The 23,839-nt window shown below is 37.3% G+C and overlaps 1 protein-coding gene across 2 annotated transcripts in view; it reads right to left on the bottom strand.

Annotated features, from left to right (window-relative positions):
* PTPRN2 (protein tyrosine phosphatase receptor type N2) overlaps window positions 1-23,839 on the bottom strand; it is a 633,132-nt gene that overhangs the window by 355,928 nt on the left and 253,365 nt on the right. For both annotated transcript variants that reach the window (XM_068174516.1, XM_068174508.1), the window contains exon 10: window positions 7,979-8,065. In XM_068174516.1, coding sequence (XP_068030617.1) covers window positions 7,979-8,065 — 87 coding nt within the window. The remainder of the gene's footprint in view (window positions 1-7,978; window positions 8,066-23,839) is intronic.

The raw sequence follows: 23,839 nt of genomic DNA, 5'->3' as shown, positions 1-23,839 counted from the left end.
ATTCTTTATCTTTTTCGGCTGGTTCAGCAGGTCTGTAATGCTCGTGCAATCCAACCATCCAGGTCACAAAATGAGAGAAAAAAATGTGTGTTTGTACTTCTAGGAGAATCAGGCAGCCAAGGGCAGGAGGATCAAGATAGACCTAGACATAAAATACTTTTTATATTTCTTCTAAGAGGTTATTCTTTTAAACAAATCCCTACATGAAAATCTTTTTTTCATTTCTAATATTAGTAATTCTATTTGTGGATGAAGCTGTAGTTCAAGAGTGAGAATCACAGTTCTCTGTTTCTATTCTCATATCTGTCATCAAGTCCTGTACCATTTTAAGGAAAATGAAGCAAACTGCCTTGGGTTTCAATCTACCCATCTGCAGAATGGAAATTATTACCTGTTAATAATATGTGAAGTGTTATATAAATCAAATGCACTGGCACACACTCAATGACTTGCTTGAAAGAAAGGAGTATAACCTGCCTACCCTATAATGTTATGAACTTTGATTTTATTAAAAAAGGAATATGATGGCATTCTCAGTCACACAGAGAGATGAGTAGTAGAGAAATATGAAGTTAAAAAAGGTTAGACTTCAGAAGTTCACATATTTGTAAAAATCTTCTCTTGAGCAGGAACCTAGGAGTTCATGGAAATATATCAGTAATAGTGGATTCATTCTGCTTTTGATTACAAAGGTGCAAATCCTCTGTTTTAATGAGATGAAATGTTGTAATGGAAAGCCAAGCACCATACATATTATTTTTAAGAATCTCCTTGGATTTTTACGGTCTTTCTCTTTTGTAACCTAGAATTCAAAAAATGCTGGAGGCCAAAATCCTTCCTGTTACTTTAATGATTTTTATATTATTCTAGGAGGAAAGTTATAGTGGAGAAGGCAAAATTATCTTGGTTATATGCACATTCATTTAAGAAAAGAACACAAAATGTATTGTACCTCAGGGGGAAAAACCACAAGACTAATGTAATGCTAAGGTTGTGGAATAATTCATTTTTAAGTAAGGAAATGCATAGTTTAATTTTTCACCTTTTTTTTCCTTATCATCATTCCTCTAAAAAGTGATGAATCTCTATATTATAAATTAGTTGTCAAATAAGACAATATGTACCAGAAAACACAATGTAATTTCTTATAAATGCCTGCATGCAATGAGTTATAGCGATACACTTTTCACATAATTTGTTTCCCAGACTCATTAAATCTGTGGGAGAAGTCAACTTTGAATAAAAGGGGTTCCATTATTTCTGAGCTATGCTTTTATAACACTTTAAACAAGATTATGTCAAATAACCACAGTTATTTTTTTGCTATTTAAAATCATAGAGCAGATGACAAATACTGCTCAACTTTCTTGAAAGGTCTCTTTTTATTGAGACTAAGCATGGTACAATTCAAATTGAAATAAAAATCTTGTTTAATTTCTGGACAATAAATGGAGTGGAAATTAAAAAAAAATCTATTTATATTTAATTTACAGCATCTTAAGGAGAGCAGGATGAGTTATAGAACATTCCTCTCAGTAAATCTAAATGACATAGACAACAGAATCCAGAATCTGCCAATCTGGAAAAAAAACTTTGCAAGAATATTAATCCACAGATGTTCAACATACAACACAAGAAAAGATTAATCACACCAAATCAAGAAGAATGGAATCGTGGAGAATCTGCACAATGGAGAATCCAACAAGACCCTGTGCTACCTGTCCTACCACTGCTCAGTGGTTAAATAATCCTCCCTCACACTGTCCTGCCTATCAATAATTTCCTGAGTTGTTCACATTTAGAGCATGTAAACACCACATGTCATAACCCATCAGCACAATGGAGTGAAAATGCCAAGTATTGTTCCAGTGTTTAGGTTCTGGATGACTGAATATGATTAACTGCTTGATTGAATTTTTCAGGTGTTATAAAAGTACCATGACAAACAATGAACAAAACCTACAGTGCATGATTAGGACACTACAGCCAATGCACATGTTTATAATAGGTGTGGCTGGGAGATCCACTCACCACTCTGCCTGCCCAACACTTCCAATTTGAAAGTGTTTTAAGCTTCTCCAAACTTTCACCACTTGGTTTGATTTTCAGATACCTTCCTCAGTTCAAGTTCCTTTCACTGGGATGGTTGGCTGGCTTTTCAAATTGTATTTTTTCCAGCCCAGCCGTTCCAGCTCTTCCTAAGAGCAGGGATAATGATAGGCAGGGTTTGATTGTGTAAGGCCTGTTCTTGGAAAAGGAGGTGCAAAATGTCTCTAGCCCCAGTACTTGGAAACAAGAGATTTGAAGTACAAAAAGAATGTGCTTGTAACTGTCTTCATGATAAACCTTCCAAATTCAAGCTTTTTTAAAAATCACTGTTTACACAAAACTGTTAAAAAAAACATGATTAACACTATGGACATGCTACTGTATAACAGGAAAAATCTATCATCAAACACAAAAATGCAGCCTTTCTTTTCAAAGTGTTTTTTTCAGTAGATCCTTGAAATCCAAAGATGAATGGTGGTCAAGTAGTAGAGAAGACCAATATTTTCAGGGGCCTTAATTTCATTTTTATAAGACTTCAGGAGGTATGTTGTAAATGAAGTATGGAATAACAAAGATTTAAAGGTCCTGCTGTTACTTTAAATTCTGCTGGAATCATTCACTTCAGACTCAGACTCGGCCTCAGTTCATTTGAAGGAAAATAATTTCTTGATTTTATTTATTTCTTTATTTATTTATTTATGTTAAAGGTCAAATACCATTGTCTGAATGGAGAGCTGATTCCTGGGACTGTTGGATGCTCAGGGAATGGAATGCTCAGCAGATTGGAGCCAATGGGATCTCTGTCTCAGTCAGGGTAAGTTCGTTTCAAGAGGAGGCTGAGTAAGCCATGCAGTGAGACATCACGCTGGACACCTCATAGTGGTAAAAGCTTTGACAGTAATCTTTTCATGCATAACTCCAGCTCTGGATGGTCCTAATAAAACCCCATAGCTCATATGAGTTAAATATATCAATTCATGTTTGCCAAGCATTTTGATAGCGTAGTGAAGAGCACTCTAGGGAAAAAAAATCCAAACCAAAACAGAAGGAAATGGGGTTTCTGACCTCAAAGCAGAATCTGAATAAAGTGCAATAAATAAAACCTGAAGTCACCCACTGAACAATGAAAATAAAATGAAACATTGAAGAGCTACTCATTAACTGAGGATTTATTTTCTGCTCATGAAATAAAACAGTTGGCTGTAGAAAAGTATATAGATGTGATTCAATACTTCAGAAGTCTATCATAATTAGTGTTATTCAAAAGATTGGCCATCTGAACAAAACAAAACAAGAAAATGGCTTGAGTTCAGTCCAAAGTAATTTTTTTGTTTATTCCCATCACCTAAATAAGTCAAGCTTAGTTAAATTTTGAAGCTAGTTATTACTTTGAATTTATAGTATTTTCTTTTCAAAATGTGAAATCACATTGCTATGTCTGCTGCAAAATTTGAAAGATATTTTTCAGCTGAAGTCTTCATATGGTTTTCTTGTATACCTTCAGTTAACCTGAATTTTTTGTTTTTCATATAATAAACTATTTAAGTAAACACTGAATTCACCTGTAGTCCCAGTGTGGGTAGGGAGCACTGTGAGGGGAAAGCTGAACAACCAGCCTGAATCCTGAGTATTGGAGATTTAGACTTTGAAAGATGAGGGATTTGGTCTTTTAACTTAAGTTTTGGATGCACAATATAAATGCATCAATTCATGATAGGGGAATAGTGGTTAAATGTAATGGCTTTGCAATCCAGGACATTATATTAGATAATCAGAAACAGCCTTTTCAACTTTAAAAAAATCTATTTATGTTAGCATTTCAAATTTAGCCTAAGTGTCCTGCTCACTCTTAACATTATATATATAAATTATATGGTTATATAGTGAATTGTTACACTTCAAAACAACAGCAGCAGATTAAGATTAATGTAGTTTTATGGAATGAATAAACAATACTCTGCTAGAGGTTTTCTGCTAAAAAATTACTTTTGAAAATAGAAATGTTGGTTAAGTTAGCACATCTCCTGAAAGTTCAGTTCTTTGAGTACTGAGTTTTGGTATATTAGAAAGCAAAAATGAGGAAACTGCCATTAAGATAAATGGGTGGAGGAAGCTAAAGTGGAACAAAATGGGGAAAAAAGAGACACCTAGAGCAAAAGATCTTCAATGGCAATTGGGAAAATCATATCAGTCTAGAGAGAATGTAATATTCAGTTGAAAATCTCACTCTTAACTGGAGGCTGAGAATGGTAGGATATAAGACCTGAAATACTATGAAATCAAAATAATCTGTTTTCTTTCCATACAAAGGTAGTCACCTAAGGTCAGAGCTGATACTTCCCCTTTACAATGTTGGCAGGAAATACTCCAAATGTGAGAACATAAAATACAAATTCAAAAATTATTTGTATTCTCATCAGAAACCAGTTAAGTCATTTATGCTCTAATCAATGACTTTGACTTAATTCTGTGTCCTTTCCTCTACTTTCAAAGTTGAGCTTGGAGATTTTGGTATTTTTATTATATTTGGATGCTTCGATAAAGTCTCATGTTGTGAATAACTCAATTACATGAAGAAGGCCAATGTTGCAGATTGCAAAATCATATTTTTTAAAAGAAAATAGATATAAACCCTCCTAAACATAAGTACCCATCTGACTTCAATCCCTGCTACCAGTCCAACAATCAATCACCAGGGGCATTGGACACCCATAATTAGATTATAAAATCATAACTATAGTAATTTTACGTCTGCTTGCATAATTACATCAGCATGCTAATATCCTTTTAATGGTCTCTAATGATGTAATAAGAAATAATGGAATTTATTTGACAGCTACATAACCATTAACAAAACATATTAAGCATAACTATTACTTCCATAAAGATTCAGGCTGTATCCAAAAGTGACAACTAACATGTTGGATCTTATTTTCAACATTGAAATATTTCTAATTATGAATTCCCTAAATCTATTCCCACTCATCTGCTTCACAGGGCGAGCAAAGTTTATGTCAATGTGAACTGGACAACAAATCAGCTGTAGACATGGACTGAATGCTCTGGAAGGCAAGCCTGGGGATATCCTGTGAACTGAAGTCTATCCTTAAAGTTGTCGGACAGAAATTTCATCTTCTGTGAAAGACAGAAGATAAAATAAGCTGATTACTAGCAAGCACCAGCTAATCAAGAGCTAACACAGGGTGTTGGATTCCTATCCATGGCAAAAGCAATTGTTCACTTACCTAACTCCAAAGTACAGGGAAAAACTAAAAATATAGGGAAGAGTGAAGGATACTTGCAGACAAAACTAACCAAAAGCAGTAATTTACTAGTGGAGCATTTCCTTAAAATTTTCTCTGTTTGGTTTTCTTTTGTTTTTGTGGGTTTTTTTGTGGTTTTTTATTGTTCGTTTGTTTGTTTTGTTTTTTCATGGGAAAGGACTGTAAACTGGTAACTGAGAATTTAAAGAACTTTAAAGGAACTCATCACTTACCCTCTCTCCTCAGTTCTTGCACTATTCCTATTTGATGTGATGACTTTTTCTATACTCTCAAATTAACCCTGCGATTCTCATTAATGTCATTAATGAGATGTTTGCAATGATCTCTGAAATGTTTGCAATGATCTAAAAAATCCAAGTCTACACTGTTACTTTCTAACCACTGGGAATTCTTGGACAGAAAAGAGAGAATTGAGAATTCCAGGGCAAGCAAATACTCAGGTCAGAGTTAAAGTAGGCTAGTATGACAAATTCTCACCCCTTTCATAACTCCTCTTTCCCCAGGCTGACTGATAGTTTTTTCTACGTAACTTCCCATTTTTACAAAAAAAATGAATCTTTAAGAAAAAGGATACTTTTAGCCACCAGTGAAATAAAATAAATCACCCATGATGCCTTATCCCAAGTAAGAAGCATATTTCCTCATATGTCAGTGGTGACTACAACATGACATCAGGTTTTTCCTGGAACCTCTCTCCATGAAGCCACAGAGAAGCTAACCAGAGTATTCAAATTGATACTGTTTTCCTCTGATAGTGGAGCAATGGCAAGAAAATAAATCCAAAAAGTGGATTTTGCTTTTTTTGGCAAGGCCTTTGTCTAAAGCTTCTACTACTCCTTTATCTACTGGTCAGCTCCACCTTCCTTTAGTACTTTATGGGTTTAACTTAAGCCAAAGCATCTCATTCTCTTGAACAAAGAAAATTTACTATGGATGAATTCTTCACTAATTTGAGATTTAGGATAACCCTTCACAGACTTACACATTTTTAAAAAGGCAAAGACTGATAAAAACATTGTATGGCTAGAAAGAATGCTCAGTCCTGTTTGGACTTCCTGTAATTCATACCACACTTTTAAGGTACTGACCATACAAATATTTTCAGTACAGTCATGTGACTGCATATTAATAGATGCAAAATAAGCAGCTAATTCTGCACATTGAAAGAAGGTCAATCACAGCTGGCTGTACCACTGGAAGGATATTTTTCATTAGAGAACAAGTCTACAGCCTATCAACTGCAATGTGTTGTGATTTATCAAATGATAAAAAATAACCAAAAGGCTTTATATTAAAAATTAGAAAGGTAGATGAAAGTGCTCTTGTACTGTAAATAAATGAAGTTAATGAAGCTGAACCCACTGATTCAGCAAAGAAATTGTTCCATGAGATTTCTCCTTTAAATGTGCAATAGACGTTATCTGCTAGTTTTCAAAGTCAAGGGTACAAATTCTCTTTACAAGAAAGATAATAGAATTTCATTTTTTTCCAATTTAAAAACTCGTTATTCATAAAAAAAGTATTTCATGAAATACAACCAAAAGAAATTAATCAAAACAAACAAAATATGGGAATATTTTTCCTTCTCAATAACTAAAGCCAATGTGCCTGTTATTTTGCAGGTTTCTGAACAGATTTTCTCACCAGTAGTCAATTTCTCCATACAAATCCAGTTATAGAAGGAGTAAATTTTTTTTCATTTACAATCAAGAACAAACACTTCCACTAAAGACAAAACATCATCAGACTATGATTAAAAAAAAAAGTATTAAACAATTAATTCCATTCTGTAAATGAAGATCAAACAGTAGCTGATGGCAGCACAGGTGAGGCTGAGAAAGATGCTGCACTTCAGCAATCCAACTCATGGGCCAAGGCGAGTAGTCCCAAACCTTCTGAAACACAGGCAGGAGCAGGATGCTACCCAGACATCAGTTATTTCCTGGTGCCCAAGATGTGGCTTCACAAAACCCTCCCACAGATGACCCTTCTTTCCAATTACCTTTACATCAAACTCCTTCTGTTTTATGCAGAGAGGATGAAGTTTTGTGAAGTACCTGTTTCTATCAAAATGCCTTCAGAAAATCCTCAGTCTAAAACTCTTCACTAGACATGGCAGATCATAATCTCCTAGTTCATGAGATTAACATGCAGAGCATTCATCAGTATGAATCACAGGAGGAAAACCAGTGCTCAGAATAGCTGAACTCCCTGTGACTTGTTAAATAAGCAGCTGACCAAAAAGCACGACCTAGTGTGCCTTGTGCCAGACTCAAAGTCGGCACTCAAGTTTTTATCCATCTCTGAAGTCTTTTTTTCCCCTGGCAATGCTGGGTAAAATGACCCTTCAGAAGACTTTCCTTACCTAGAAACTTTTAAATAAAGTGGTAATATTTTTATGGCATTTGGAACAGATTATTTTTCCCTATGAAAGAAGAAAAAAAATTCATTCTTTATAATTTTCTCCAAATAATTTGTTCCTATGTGTAGGGAATGTTACAAATATCATCAATGTTCTTTTTTTCCCTCTTGCCTGCTCTCCTTAATTTTGACAGTAAGGAGCAGATATTTTCTTGTAAGACAAACTATTCAAAAATAATGAGACATCCAATAAAATAAAAAAGGAGAAAATCCCATGTACATACTTGACATCATCGAAGACACTCATCTGCAGCTTCAGGAGATCTGCCACTTCCTTTATTAACTCCAAGCCCTTTTCCACACTCAGGGGGCTGTTGAAAGGGAGCAAGAAAACAGAGCATTAAAAAAATGGAACTCATCAATACTTGAGAGGCTAAAGGTCCCAGAAGAGTTATCACCTTGGCCTCTTTGAGTCTGAAAGCCACCACTAACTGTATTCCTGTCACATAGTGATCGTGATATCAAGGGAATTGGGATCAGGTGCTTCTTCAGGCATGATGAATCACCTGAATTTTCCAGCAATAAGACAAACAATAAGGTGCAAATGGAATTGTTAGGAAGTGTAATGGGCCCATGATGCAGCAACCAGTTCATCTCAGTCCTCAATAAAAAATGTAATAAAGTAAAAGGACAGAAAGAAAGAAAAGAATTGACGAGACAAGGAGGGAAACAAACAATGAAAGTCAAATTGCAGGCTCAATATCAAATGGACAAGTGAAAAGCATATTTTTAAATTCATTAGATTTTAAAATGAATCTTTGCCCAGTGAAAGGATACAAAATTATTATGGATTTGAAAGTAAACAATGGAGCAAGACACACAGTCCAGAGGACACTGATTAGATACATAGGATTTAGTTTAGTGTGCGCATACACTGCTGACAGAGACCCCTTCAAATCTTTTTAACCTTTGTCAATGCCACATTTACATTTTTTTAATTTAGCAAACAGGTTGCAATCAAGCCTACCACAATATGACTGCTATCATTTTAAAAAGCACTCATCCAGATGCAAAATTTATATTTGCAAAAATTTCAGGTTATTAGAGCTGATACAACTCTAAAGATGTATTAAGAACAATCCATCCCTAATATACAGATCCTACCTTGCTTAGTTGTTCAGTACTGTGGAACCAAATAAAAAAGTATTAAGAAAGAAAAAAGATGCAGAAATTATATAACAGTGTCCAGTGAAAACAACAGAGACAACATTCTCTGTCTAAATTGTGATCATAGATTTATACTCAACATTGTTAAAGCCCCAAAGACCATAAAATTACACCTTACAAGCACATCTAACTTATGCCACGGTAAAGCAGAAACAACTTTGCTGAGATTAACCCACAGGAAAAAAGGTTCTGTATTTGTTCCTTCAAGGATTTATAATAAGTAGGAGAAGAAGGTGTCAAAAAAGCATGTAGTATTAGACACAATATTTTCAACTGGACTAAGGAAAAATTTTTTTTTTCAAAAATTTTTTCAAAGGTCACTATTTCTACCTCAGAACTGAAGCTTTTTTATCTAAGTTTACATCATGGTAATTCATTGCCACTATTTTATTTATTGTCTACAACGAACACTGGGGGTTTGGGTTTTGTTTTTGGTTGGTTTTCTTTTTTGGTTGTGGATTTTTTTTCCCTGGTTTCTGCATGCACTGCCCTAAGGGCACCTCTATTTAAATAATGGGATATCTCATATGGATCTTGGTTAGGATGGAATTGCTCAGCCTCCCTTCATGCTACTAGCCCAAAATGCTCAAGAGACCTCCTGTCACACAACCAGAGGTACCCCCTCAAGGCACCCGATAAATATAGAGATTTTCTAGATTTATAAGACAGAAATGTTCTTGTGTGAAAGTAACAAAAGAATCTGATTGATTGTGTAAGGGGAAAAAAATGTACAATAGATTATTCATAAAACTGTTATATTTCGAGGACTGACAGTGGATAGAAATGTGATTATTCTCATCAGTATGAAAGCAAATTGTCATACTTACTCTGGGGTTTATGTGTTAATTAAATCTTTTCTCCCAAAGAGGTTGGCTTAAATTTTACAGAAATGATTGGTGTCAGCAAGTGGGCTTTTACTGTAAGAGCAAGTCTGATGCAGGCAAAGGCTGCTGTGTCCATTGGTGCTGCTCTTTAACCAAAGGAGCCTCACTTGCAAACTCAACATCCTATTTCCAGCTTACCCCTCCCTACTCCCCTGAAAAAGCATTCCCCAGATTCAAAACCAAGATATGCTGCAGCAGCAGTAAATGGGGGGTGTAATCAGAGCATTTAAATGCTACAAACCAGTAATAATGCTGGAGGGGAAATGGGTAAGAAAATGGTGCAGGAAGGCCATTGTTTTGCAAGCCTGAGCATCTAAGAGCAGTCTTAGTCGCTCTCATGCAATATCAAACACAAAGGTTTACAAACTCAGATGCAGTTTGACAGGCTAAGAAATTATCATTCATAATAGCTCAGGAAAGCTGCAGGATGAGCATTCTATGGTACCAGTACTATTGCTGATCCCACAGTCACATCTGAGAATTCCCATTAAGAATGATTACAATCACGATGTTTTCCAATGCAACTTTTCCAACTTCCCAGCTCTGATACAATCTAGTACTGTTTATTACAATTCTATGATAGCTGTGTTGGAGGACAGTAGTCGATTCAAAACCTTTCTCTAAAAATGCCAGGCCATGATTTTCCATGCTCAATTAATGCTTTGCTTTTCTTTAGTGTTTCATTTTTGCTCATTGTTGCATGGTTTGTATGGTGATTGCCTTTAACTTTGTTTACAAGGAGAGAATCGCATTATTTCCACCAGCAGAGTGCTAACCAAACTGACCTACCTTGCAACAGCTCTGTTCACCAACATCAGCCATCTGATTTCAGGCTTTCACAAGGACAATCTTTCAAACATCACCTGTTCTCCCACCCATAGCCTTCCCACTCATCCTCAGTGCAAGTACGCAATACTTGTAGAACAGATGATATTTGTGATCTTTCACATACTATGCTTAGTTTTCAGCCTGCTCAATTCAGTTTCTGTATTAGGAAGTAGAGTTTTTCTTAGAAATATGTTTTGTCTCTTGACTGTGAGGGTTCAATATCTATGGAATTAATTGAACAGGAAGTGTTAAGACAAACCAAGAAAGAAAGACAAAAAATAAGTGTTGAGATAAGCCACAAATAGTGAGACACTCTAGAATGAAGTTGTAACAGTAGAAAGAAGGCTCTTTAGACAACCCTGACAACTGAAATATTTCATCAAGGCCAAAGACTTGGAGAAAAAATGTGGGTAGGGTTCACACTGCTTTGTCTGGTCTGTCAAGATGGTCACTGCAGTTCCTGGTGGGGATCTGGGAACTCCTTTGCTGCTGGGCCTTGCTGGCACTCCAAGCAGTACAGCACAGAGGGAGTCCTTGGGCTGTGGCCCCTCACATTCCAGGGCCAAGACAGCTCCAACTCAATGTATTTTTTTTCCAGGAGTGTGTGATAAGGCATTTCAGTACACCAGTAACAGTGAATCCTTAAGAGAGAAACCACAATTTAGATAGGCCTCGGAGATACAAAGCATGAGCTGGTAAAAAAAACAAAAGCAGAAAAAGGACCTCTCATGGATGCTATTTACATTTTCCAAGTTCTCTTGAGGCTGGCCGACCCCTTCTATGTCCAGGAAAATGAATGGTTTCTGCATTGATGGTCATTGGAACAGGCTCCCATCTCACAGCACTTTCAGCAGAGTTCAAGAAGTGTTTGGACAATATTCTTGGGCACATAATGGGATTTTTGGGGTGTCTTGTGTAGGGGCAGGAATTGGACTTCAGTGATCCTCATGGGTCCCTTCCCACTCAGGATATCCTATGATTCTATGATTTCATTTTACCACTGCTTTTTTTTATTGCCTTGAAGGTTTCTGATCACCTTTGGGCTAGATTTTGGCCTCAGGAAGAGTCAACTGCTGGATGGCAAAGCATCTTTTTGCAGATGATATAGATGTTGCCAGCTTGAGACAGTGTTTACTTCAGGTTTCCTACCTTTGCTCTCATTCCATTTGCTGTAGATTTCTCTTTTGCACCTTCTTTCAAGGTAACTAATAACCGCAGCTAAAAGAAAATGTGATAAATCTCACTGTTTAAAATAATTCTTTTGAGGTCCTTTTTAGGTTTTCATCTCCAGTTCTCTTGGAAGATGAAAAGAGAGTCAGAAAGTATATAAAATTCATGTATAATGTACTTCCTTCCATTGCTTTATCTTCTAATACCATCTCTATCTGTGAGTGCTACACTAATTGTTATTTTTTTAGTTGATAGATTCAGACCCTGCTGCATCAGTAGCAGAACTCTGTCTCACTCAGATGCCAATCTCTATCTCATATTATTGGTAGAATAACTTTGACACACTAATGACAATGAATAAATAAGTGGAGAATGAAATAGAAATATTTCCTTTGAGGTTTATAAAGATACATAGATTGATAGATATAGTTTCAAAGTCTTTCAGAGTCTCATCTGCAAAATATTTCACTATTGCTTTTGTTTTATCTCACTTTTCAGGACAGGGCTCTTGCACTATTATACCTCCTGGAGAATATGGCTTATATCTCTGCTAAAAATAGCCAATATTATGTGGTAGTACTGCATTATCCCTTCAGATAAAATGACTCCCCAGCTCAGTTCAAGACTCTGATGTTATGATTTAATGTCATGACATAGTCATGAAAACTTCTGTATCCCATGAAATCATGTCAAAAATAAATCATCCAATTCAGATCTACTTGGTTGACCTAAAATAATCCTGAGCCAATCAGCTCCCTATAAGTTCATCAGGAGTTTTGTCTAACACACACAAAAAAAACCCAACCAAAAAACAAAAAAGCCCCAAAAAACCAAACTAAAGCAAACAAAACAAACAGCCAAATCAAAAAAGGCAGAATCTAGCCTATAAAGCTATTTTATTTAGAGATGAATCTGAAATGAAAGCACAGGAATAAATATCTCATAAATTTAATGTGAGCTGTTGAGCACTTCTGAAAATTAGTGCAATCCATTTAAAGGCTCAAGAGTGGATTTGGAAGCCCAACTTTATGTAATTGTCAAAGTGTTTCCACAGAGTGTACTGGACATTGAATACCAGAAAATTAGATTGTCTGGTGAAAATAAGATTTTGTATCTTCCAGTGTCTAGGTCCCTCCCAGTGAGTAAGCTCAAAACAGAAATATTTTAAGGAACAATCCACTTACAGAGGTAATTTAAATAAAAGAGCACTGAATTATAATCTTCCCCTGCTATTGACTATTAAGATTTAACTTTTCGATTTACAAGAAAAATGCAGTGATGAGAAGTAATTTTAAAATCTGCTCCCAGGAACTTGGCACAACTTAACATCCCATTAAGTGAGTTTCTCCTTAATTCCAGATATAAAATGTATAGTAATGCTAGCTTTTTTTTGGGTTTTTTTTTTTGTTTTGTTTTTTTGGGTTTTTTTTTGTCTTTTGTCTGTCTAAACAATCCCACTGTCTTCAGTGGTTTTATACATAAATGAGAGAATACCTGTAGCTAAACAAGTAACTAATGAGGAACAGAATATGTCTTCATCTAGGAGAGGTCTATCAAGTTACCCCAGTCAAGACATCTTCTTATCTGCAAATCCACTGTCCATAAAATGAAGGCAATTGCACCAACTTTCCTTGTCAGCTGCCTGGTATTGTTATATAAAAGACAATAATGTTATTATTTGACTTGCATCCGTTCTGGATCTAACAGCAGAAGCTCTATTGGCTCTATACACCACTCCCCACTAAATATGAAGGAGATGTAGTAGCAAATACCATGCCACTTGAAAATTAACTTAAAAACTTCACTTATTCCCCTACCAAAAATTTTGTTCCAAACTATGTTAGCACAGGGCCTCTGACTGGTTTTAGAGCACATCTTGCTGATTTTAGAGCATATTTGGAGCACCCTGATCCCAGTGAAATTAACTTCTGCCTCACTGGTGAGTTAGAAGTCTTGCTAAAGGCCTGCTGTGGGCAAAGAGAGTAGGAGACCAGTCTTATGGACCAGACTTGCTTCATGAGTGGCCAGTTAGGCCACTTTAACAGAAAAGTAGAGCTGAATATTGGATGCTGATCTCAGAACCAGTTCAGCTTCATGCTCCAATTCTCTGAACAATGTTACAAATGGATTCCACGTTTTCAAGAAATTCCCAAGATTAAGTACAAATCTGATGAGTGAGAACAAACATTTTGAATAATGGCCTATTTTTGACCTGGACCTAATGATTTATGCATTCAAGGCTCAAAGTTTCACCTTCTGGTTAAAGAACAAAAAGGAAACATGTAAATGAAGGCACAGGAGGAGTTCTGTGGGGACACCAGCAGCATGGCCAGCTCTGCATGCTGAGAGAAATGGAGCTCAAACTCTAATATGAGCCAGTGGGCAATGTCAAAGGGAACAAGAGGAAAAACAGAAGTAAACAATGATGAAAACTATATGTCCTGTATTTCCCAACACGCCTGTCAAAACAATCCCATAAATTGAACCATTTTGGTAGCAAGAAATCTGATGCAGTTATACAGATGGCTTGATTGCTGGCGTTTGCCAAGCCTGCTCTCAGCCCAAGGAGAACAACATGCAGCTCAGTGTTATGCTGAGGTTATGTCAGTCTCACAAGCAGTTGTTCTCACTTGCTTTTCCTCCTCCCAATTGCCATTGGAAACCCACTTACTGAACTCTGAAATGCTCCCTTAGTGCCGTCATTCGAATTATGTATTGTCTTTACCAGACTGTACCTAGTGCCCTTCCAATACTCTGTTTAGCAATTTAATGCAGCACTATGATGGACATCCAGTCAGCCCTGTCAGATTAATTCAATTGAATCATTTTCTGCAAAAATGAAGAATAATACACAGTACAGAAATGGGCCTGACACTGGGAATTGCACTCTTTAAACCTAAATGTCAGTCTAATCCCCAGTAAAATCTCAAGCAAGGTAGGGTTCAATCCACCCAAAATTTGCTTAGATCAGAACACAGACAATGATGGCCAGTTAGCCCATTTTCCAGAGAGATGAGCACTACAATAAAATTGCAAGGCATTTCTTTTTAGACTCAAAGTTGCCTGAATGCTTAACTACAGTATCCTCCCAGCAATAAGTGTATTTTCTGGGCAAGTAAATGCCACTCACACCCAGCCCCTTTTGCTGTCCAAACTCAAGCACAGTGGCATGGACACTCCGTTTATGTCCCGTGAAGAATCTTCAAAAGTTTGGCTACACCTGAGCTCAGCTTGAATAGTATTTAATACACATCTAAATCAGAGAATGAAGCAGAGCTTGAAACCAGCATGTAGGACTTTTGGGGAGGAGATATTTTATTCAGACTTATGCTGACTTTAAAACCACTTTCAATGCTCACATGCTCAAAAAACTAAGTTTGGACCAGCAGTCTTCCTTACTCCTGAGTGCTGCAAGTTAAGAGTCAGGTCCTCTTCTGTGCATTTTATCTTTCTCTGTTGCTTCTAGGCCTGAAGACAAACCACTGGGCCATCAAGAGGATGATTGACAGTGTTATCTCTCATTTCTGGTAGATAAAGCACTCTTCCAGCATGTGGGAGTTAAAACTGCTCAGACCAATTTCAGTAAGGTCTCTTCCATCTCCTGCTTCACTTTCCAAGTCCCACAGCAACAAGCAGAAGACAGACAGAAGATCCTAGACACAGTGCCTGTCAGCAGAGCAGCACTAGGCATGCTGGATCCCTGAACATCCTACTTGTTTGGCATGTCTCAGTGAAACAGGGAGATATTTTGCAGTCTGGGCTGTCTTCCGGAGTCTTCAAAGGTCACTTTTAATCAGTGGAGGAAAGAAGGTGTCTAACCTCCCTGTTTGGGTATGTCTTCACCTGTCTCTCAAGAAGCTCCATGATGTGAAATGAAGTGGATGACATCCTTGGGAAATATGTGCAGCATCGAGCAGTTTGGTACCTAAATGAGGCACTGGCTTTCACTCTAAATCCTGAAATAACCACATTTCAGCTTTACACCTAGAAATGTGCCTTAAAGGGAAAAGATATTAAACACACGGGGAACAAGACACATATCCAAAGCTCTTGAAAACAGAATCTGAATGGATGAAATCTGTCGAAGAATTTAATTTCAGTAATCAACTTTTATTAAACAATGGGAGCTACACACAGATTATGCCCTGCAGGCCAAAGTGTTGGGTTAGAATTGTAAGATTCTTTCTCATTTGGTTCTTTATCCCACAGATTCACTTGTTAGCAAAAATAAGTCTACCAGAAGACCTGCCTGCATGGGTTCACCAAAGATCCATGGCTTCCTGTGGTGGTACTTTACTGTAGGAGCTAATCTGAGTTTTGATCTGAAAAACAATTTTGTTGGTCCTGCCTACCACTATATTTATTTTGAGTGTTTATATTTAAAATTTTTTAACAGTCATTCTCTTTGTGGACATAAATAGGAACTTTTTTTACATTTCAGACTTTTTTTTACTACTGATCTGAGAACTGGGAGTAATTTTTACTCAGTAAAATTACTGAGAGTAATTTTTTTTCCCTCCAGACATTTTAGATACTGATTTTTAAGAAAGATGAATTTCAAAGTTTAAAATAATTATTTAAGGAAGTTCCACCTGGCCATTTCTCAGTAATATCTTTGTTTTTATTGAAATCAAATCAGCTTCCTGTCATTGACAGAGCAACAGTCTATAATGGTATCACTTTCTTAATACGCAGCACAGTCTCCTTAGTACTTAAGACAATAAAGCTAAACCTAAAAAAAGAAAAATCAAAGTTCAGAAATATGAGTCTGGAATACCATATGGAATGCATTAGAGAGTCAAATAAGGAGTCTGTCTTTAGGATGAATAATGCTGAGGACCAGTTTTCTCTGGCTGCTAACACCATTTGGCAGCAGTATGGACTTTGACTGGTGCAGGCAAAATCCCTGCTGGTGGGAAGCTGGGAGGGACAGCCTGGCCAGCTTCAGCCAAGCTGCCATCCTTCCTCCATGCCTGGAAAATGTCTGTCACAGGGCTAAGGCAGAGTGATGAGACTCTGAGGTGTGTGGAGTATTTCAGAGCTTCTGTAAAATGACATACAGGTGTGCTAGGAACTGTTTGCTTATTACTTGCTCTAATGAACACAGAATATGAAATTCAGTAGAGGAGGAGTGTTGAACAGGTAACTTCTGCATTTTTAACCATCCACCTTCGTGGGCCAGTCAGGCTTGGTTTCTTTCCCATCCTATCTCCCTTCTCAGTGCACTGTTTGGAAAGGAAAAGCAGAGGAGCCAGAATGCCAGGACCTGGGCACTGCCTGCCCATGGGCAAGGGGCTGGTGCACACCAGCCATGATTGCTTTGCGTGCTAAAAGCAGCCAAGAGAAAAGGATAAAGAGCAGGAAAGCAATTTCCAGTTCCTGCTGCTGGGATCAAGGAGTGAGACAAGCCATGCTGAAGGAAACACATTCCCTGCAGTACATGCTAACCCCAGACCCTGAGTCAGTTCTCAGCAGCAGCCACCAGCGCAGGACTGGAGGTTATTTTAGACCACCTCGGACATGCTACTGCCTGATTTTCTAAAACTAGCACTAAATACATGATAGCCCAAAAGTACGTGCTAGGAAATAAAGTGCAAGATAATTCTGGAAAAATTCTGAGGGAGGGCAAGAGAAGTGGTCAGCTGGGATCTGCCTCTGTAAGGACCACCTAAGAATCCGTCTATCCTGGGAAAAACAGTGCTTTGACAAACAATAAGCTTTAGTTTCTAATGAACATTAGTTCTTTAGTTTTCTTTTTTTTTTTCTTTTTTTTTTTTTTTTTTTTGGCTCGGGCACTGTTGTATTTACACCACTAATAATCAAGAAAGAAAGATGGAAAGACATTAAGAGAGTTATTCAGTAACAGTTTTCAAAAAATAGTATTTCCTCAGTTCCCTGAGGGAGAACGTAAATGATGAAAGGGTGTTTATGAAATTGCCATTATTCAGGCACTTGCCCAAAACCCAGTCAAAAAGTAGCAAAACACAGATATTCTATCCCAGGAGTACTAGGAACACCCGACCAAATAAATGAAAATATTATACATGAAAAACTCAGTCTAACTGAATCATTCTCTGACTCCAGAGGGCAGGAATGGTGCCATGTTTTCCTTACATGATCCTCATGAAACACATGAACCTTGTGTTTAAAAACAGTATCAGTCAAGCACTTTCCATGTGTCACCTGTGCAAGAACATGTGACAGATATTAGGCCAAGAACAGACAGATATTAGAAGTGAATTCCTCTTGCCTTATACCCTGCAGCAAGAGGATTCCTTCTGAAAATAAATAAGATTATGGTTATAATTCTACAAAAAATTAGTTAATGTGATTATGTATCTGCTTAGCAATTAGAAAAATCTCTCTTTAAAAAAAAAAAAATCTCCTCCTGAACTCTTGACCTCAGTGATACATATTACACTAGTTTGTGTTTTAAAAATGTTGGGAAATGGGCCACTGACTTAAGGATTTGCATGCTTTCTTTTAAATTTTCAAGTCTCAAAATATGTGCCACCATATGAAGAGCAGGATTCATGTATATAGATATAAAAAAAATCTTTTCTTCAAATTTTTACAGCCTCAGAGCACAGACTATGAGGAGTTTAAAGAATAACTTTGCTTTTTCTTTCTTTTTCCCCCCCAAAGTATTATTTTTGTTAATGTCTATTATTCTGTCACACTTATTCCAGCTGAATCTCATCCACCATTGTACTCCTTAATCCCTCAATGTATTTAAATCCATCTGGAATTTTTCTAAATCCTCCACAGTTCTTCCTAACAGAGACAATTTGCCGATGGGGTACCACTAATCTCTGTACACGCTGAGGAGCAGCAGTTCATGACAAATCTTTCTCTTCCATCTCATAACCAGCTCTTAATCCACTCTGCCCCTTGCTCTGTGACTCACTCTCCTTAAAGTCAGTGTGAAGAGCATCCCATTTATGTCCTGTTGATTTGAAGGGTAGGTACAACTTGTGCTTTTGCTGTGACACAGCTTTTCTCCCAGGAGATTCTGATGTATCTCAGCAGAAGGTGCTGCAGACCTGAGGGTCTTCCATGTGTGGCGCTGCCAGGAAGGAGAAGAGAGGGTCCCTGGCACTGCCTCCTGGAGGCCCAAGCTCAGTGGCCCTCACATACAAATAGCCAGGACTTAAATTTTGTAGATTTAAATAGCAGCTCATCATCAATGTGGCCTCAGAGTCTGTGATCACAGCACTTCTCCATCTCAGAGAAGCTGTAAATAACACTAGGGAAACTTTTATTTTAAGGACACAATTTAATTATTTTGTATTTCCTTGGTTTTTTTTCTTTTTTTTCTCTTTTTTTTTCCTCTGCTAAGATTAGTAAATATTTTAACAACCAAAATAATGGGAAACTCAGCTACTGATGTATGAAATAGATTGATGTGAAACTCCTTGTGTGCAAATTTCAGTAATAACTGAGGCATGAGAGGGCTGCTGATGGTACAGCAACAAAAAAATACAGCTTTATCAAGGTCTCATTAAAGATTTTCACTCCCCTCTTCCCACTGACTCCTGTCTCCTGGGAATTGGCTTCATGGCACTTCTTAGTACACCAACACCTCTGTTCTCTGATGTGAAAGGTCATTTACCAAGCCTGGATATTGCCAACTTCTGAGCCACACACCTCACAATCCAAAGGAAGGATGTCACATTTGCCTGAGGAGGGAATAAATGGAGAAGGGTGTCCTCTATTCCTGCCCCAAGGATGGAGCAAGTGCTTCTGCCACCTCAGGTAGCACACAGCCTGCTGGAAAAGACAGGGCAACACAGTGACATGACTCTGCCATTCCCATCAGGCTGGCAACCACCAGTATAAAGCTATCAAATCCAGCCTTCCCCAGCTCCTACTCCTCCTCTTCTAGACACAAAGGAAGTCTCAGTCATCACAAGAACAATGCATATTATCCATACAATGGAGAAGAAAGGGAGACCTTAGAGGGGTTTGCTGGAGGTCATAGAGGAGGAAAGTGCCATGGCAAGGACTACTGGGAACATTTTTAATACCAATTTTATAGCATTGCCATTAAATTCTTTCTAAGCCTACCAAGCCTAAAAAAAAAAAAATCTAGAAACTGAAATTGTATTTATTTCTCTTGTCTGGAAGTGCCCTGACAGTAACTAATCTGATAAACTATAATAAAAGTCCTGGCCACTGATGCTTTAAAGTCCATGGTGTTAGAACAGCCTGCCTTGTCTGTCCGAGTTTTTTGTCCATGTTCCAGTGTAACTTCATACATCTTGAAGCATACATCTCCAATAAAGCCTTTGGGAAGGAATGCATTTCACGGAGTTATTTTGGTTTGAACACAGTCTTTGTCTTACATTAAGTTAAATAATGATTAATTTTGTAAATGGTTCACATTTATCCAGAATTCATGAGAGCAACAAAATAACTTTGAAGCACAGAGCTATTCACTGGATTGTTTGAGAGCTGCCTGACTTCACAGCACTGTTATTGTAATCATTTTAAGGGCACTGCAATTTTATTGCATTGGGCTGTACTTTGGTTTTTTCATGCTTGTTTCCTCAAAGGCTATATTAGCCATAAAACCTTTTTAAGCTTACTTCTGTTTTGACAGCTCAGCAAATTCCCACTTTCTGTAATTTTTTCCCTCTTTTCCCACCATCAGTAAGTGTGAATCTAAACCTCTTAATACAGACAGATTCAAGTCCAGACCAATTTGTAACACAAATGACACTTGCTAAAAATCAATGGCAGTGGTCGGGCTATGAAGGTCAGAGGAGATAACAGCATCCTGGAAACAGGAGAGTGAGAGAGAAGTTGAGAAGGACCAACTCTCTGGAGTTATAATCAAAGTGTGACACTGTGCCAGCCTGTGCTTGCATTACTTCAAACATTCAGTACCTCCAGCTGTGTTAATAGTAACAAATTCATACAGATGCTTTGTTGCCTGCAGAAGCACAGAAATAATGGCAATAATCTGTGCCATGATTGTGTTGCCCTCCCTTCTGAGGCTGAAATGGACCCCACCAAAGTACTCCCTAATGCATTTTAAGCTGAATGCTGGAAACAGCTACAGGGTTTACTTGTCATGCACCCTGAATCTCTGAGGCAAAAAAGCCTTGAAAATGCAAACCTGCTCTTTCATACCAAATTGTTTTTTCATACAAGTAATTAGTAAATGTGATTGAGGACAAATGATGATACACCTTTCAATGCACTTCTGATTTTTCATTCTTTCCCTTCCTTCCTTCCTATCTTCTATCTTCCTTCAAGGCAGCATAAAGCCCAGACCAATTTATAATGCAAAATGACAAAGAATATCCAACAATACAGTGTTCAAAAAAAGGAGTCGAAGAAACACAAATACTAGTTCATAAAGGGACTAAAGTACCTCCCCTATGATGACAGGCTGAGGAGGTTGGGGTTGTTCAGCCTGGAGAATGAAAGGTTGTATAGGGACCTCAAAGCAGCCTTCCAAAGTCTGAAGGGGGCCTACAGGGAAATCTGAGGGGGTTGTTCATCAGGAAGTCTTGTGACAGGACGAGGGGGAATGGCTTCAAACTAAAAGAGAATAGGTTTAGGTTATATGTTAGGAGGAGATTCTTTACTGAGACTCTGGCACAGGTTGCCCAGAGAACTTCTGTTCAAATTGATTCAATGATTTTCTATTTATGAAATTACTTCATTCTAATTTTTAGTGGTTGAGCATTTACATTTTATACACATAATGTGAGTTAAGAAATTAAAAATAAGGCATAAAAATTAAATGATGGCATTTTTACATCTGAGCTTCCCAGGACTGGGCAGAACAGCACTGATGAAAAAGCACTGTCAGATAATAGACTGCAGTATGATTCAGTATGCTGCATTCCCAGGAATCCTGATCTTTGGCTTTCTTCTTCTCACTCATTTCAAAAGTTTAAAATTCATTACTGTTTCCTAATGACCTGAATGGTAATTACCCTAAAAGCACTGTGATATCCTAGAAGAACTGACCATATGTTATTGTGAGATATTGCAGTATCTCAGGGTTTTAACAACTCCCACTGTTTATAAAAACAAAGCACAGCCCCATCCTTAGTTTGGGCATATTTCATGTGCAGTTCTGTAGCCTGCAGTCAGCAGAGTGACCTGAACCTGCTCACTGAGAGGTGATGGAGCTGGACCTGAACCAGCTGCTCTTCCAAAGACGTGGCATGGAAGACTCAAACATAGGATGCTAAAGGAGCACAGAGGCACAGAAGAGGAATGAGCCTGGAGATGTCTGGCCTGGGAAACCAGGCCAGCAGCCACTCCTGTTCAGCTAAGTGGAGTAATACAGATCAGAGAGAGCTCTTGTGGTGCAACCGAGGACCCCAGGCACACTCCCAAAATTGCCCACTGCATCAGGGCCAGAGTGAATGCTTGCCTTTAGTCGTTAATGCAGTGGATTGGATGGTCACCAGCCACATTAGAAAATTAGAAAAATTAGAGAATTAGAAAATTTTCTGTGTTCCTCAAGAGGTAAAAATGTAGAGCTGGTCCCAAAAGAAATGAGAGGAAAACATGTGTGAAAGCAAAGCCCTTCGAGGAGGGAAAGATGGACACTGGGAAGGACTCTTCTCTTGTAAAATTATCTACATCAGCAGGTTGAGAATCACGTTCTGTCACAATATATTTCAACAGATTTGAAAGCACAAAAGCTAAGGGCAGCTGAAGTAGAACAGATTATCATATCTCTGTGCATATAACAGATAATAAAAATATACAAAGCTGAACACATGCATTAAAAAAAGGCAGTATTTATTGCTCTCTGTGACAAAGCCAGATTAACTACAGCTTCTCTGTTATTTTCTGTGGATGAATAGGAAGCATAAAGCATCATTTTCCTATGGGAATATATAATATCAAAATTGAGGCAATGAAGCAGTAATATGGGGGATATGATCTCTGTCACTTTCTAAGAATCACAAGAAAACTGGAGAATTATAGACAGAAAAAAGATTTCATGTCTAAAAAACTCTAGGGACCATGAATAATTATGCATGAAGAGTTGGCAATGGAAAATTCTAGAATTATGTCTCTCTACAGGTTTTGGTGCTGAGACAAAGACCAAATTGTGCCTACTGGATAATTTCACAGGAAAGGATTTTCCATGTGTACTATTCAGATAGAGGGTCAAGCTATGTTGTCAGAAGCAAAACCTTTGGCTTTAAAATCAATTATGGACACTTAGGGAACTTATTTATACAAGGGAAGAGTTATATAAGGGAAGTAAAAAATCAGAGATAAAAATTTTACATTTAACTTTTTTCTAATGTTAGCAGTGCTGTTCTTTGGTGATTTTAACAGACTTCAGCAGCAATAGATTTTCTGGTTTATGTGTGTTTATCATTTCTCTTGATTTTTAAAGCTAGCTGTAGAAATTAAGTGAAGAATATGAACAAATCTCTTTCTCTTAATAAAGTGCATTTGTAAGTAGAATGATGATTTCGAAAAGGACAGTGAGATATACAGAGAAGGTCAAATCAGTGTTTCTTTTTGAATAGATTTATTAAAAGACAAGAATATTCTGTTATGTTTTTCTGAAAAGAGCTGAAAAGCCTCATGGCATATAAATGTTCAGCTTCTAAGAAATATCAAGATCTAGTAATTGAGAATGATATCAGCCCTGTTTTATTGATGTAGATAGTGTGATTAATTTTTCCTATTTATTCTAAATTTAATTTTTAAATGCAATTAAAATGTTTCCACCTGGTAGAGGAAAAATAATGAAGATCATAAAAATACAATTATTTAATGATATGCCTAGGAAAACAGAAAACTTGAGGAATAAACCAAGACTTCTTCACAACCCAGCTTCAGGGTCCTAACCTGAATGCCATCCTGAGGAAAGTAATCATTATATGCAAAGCAGTATCATTTATCACATTTGTAAAGGTGGAGAAATAATATCAAGCATTTGTGATTAACCCAACCCTTCAGCACATTAAATGGGTCAGACTAATCATATTCCATAGCAACTTTATACTATGAACACAAGCCCCATTTCTTCCCAGCACCTGAGCA

The sequence above is a fragment of the Anomalospiza imberbis genome, chromosome 1, assembly GCF_031753505.1.
Source record: "Anomalospiza imberbis isolate Cuckoo-Finch-1a 21T00152 chromosome 1, ASM3175350v1, whole genome shotgun sequence".
Classification (NCBI taxonomy): domain Eukaryota; kingdom Metazoa; phylum Chordata; class Aves; order Passeriformes; family Viduidae; genus Anomalospiza; species Anomalospiza imberbis.
This window is presented reverse-complemented; position numbering and strand designations above follow the sequence as displayed.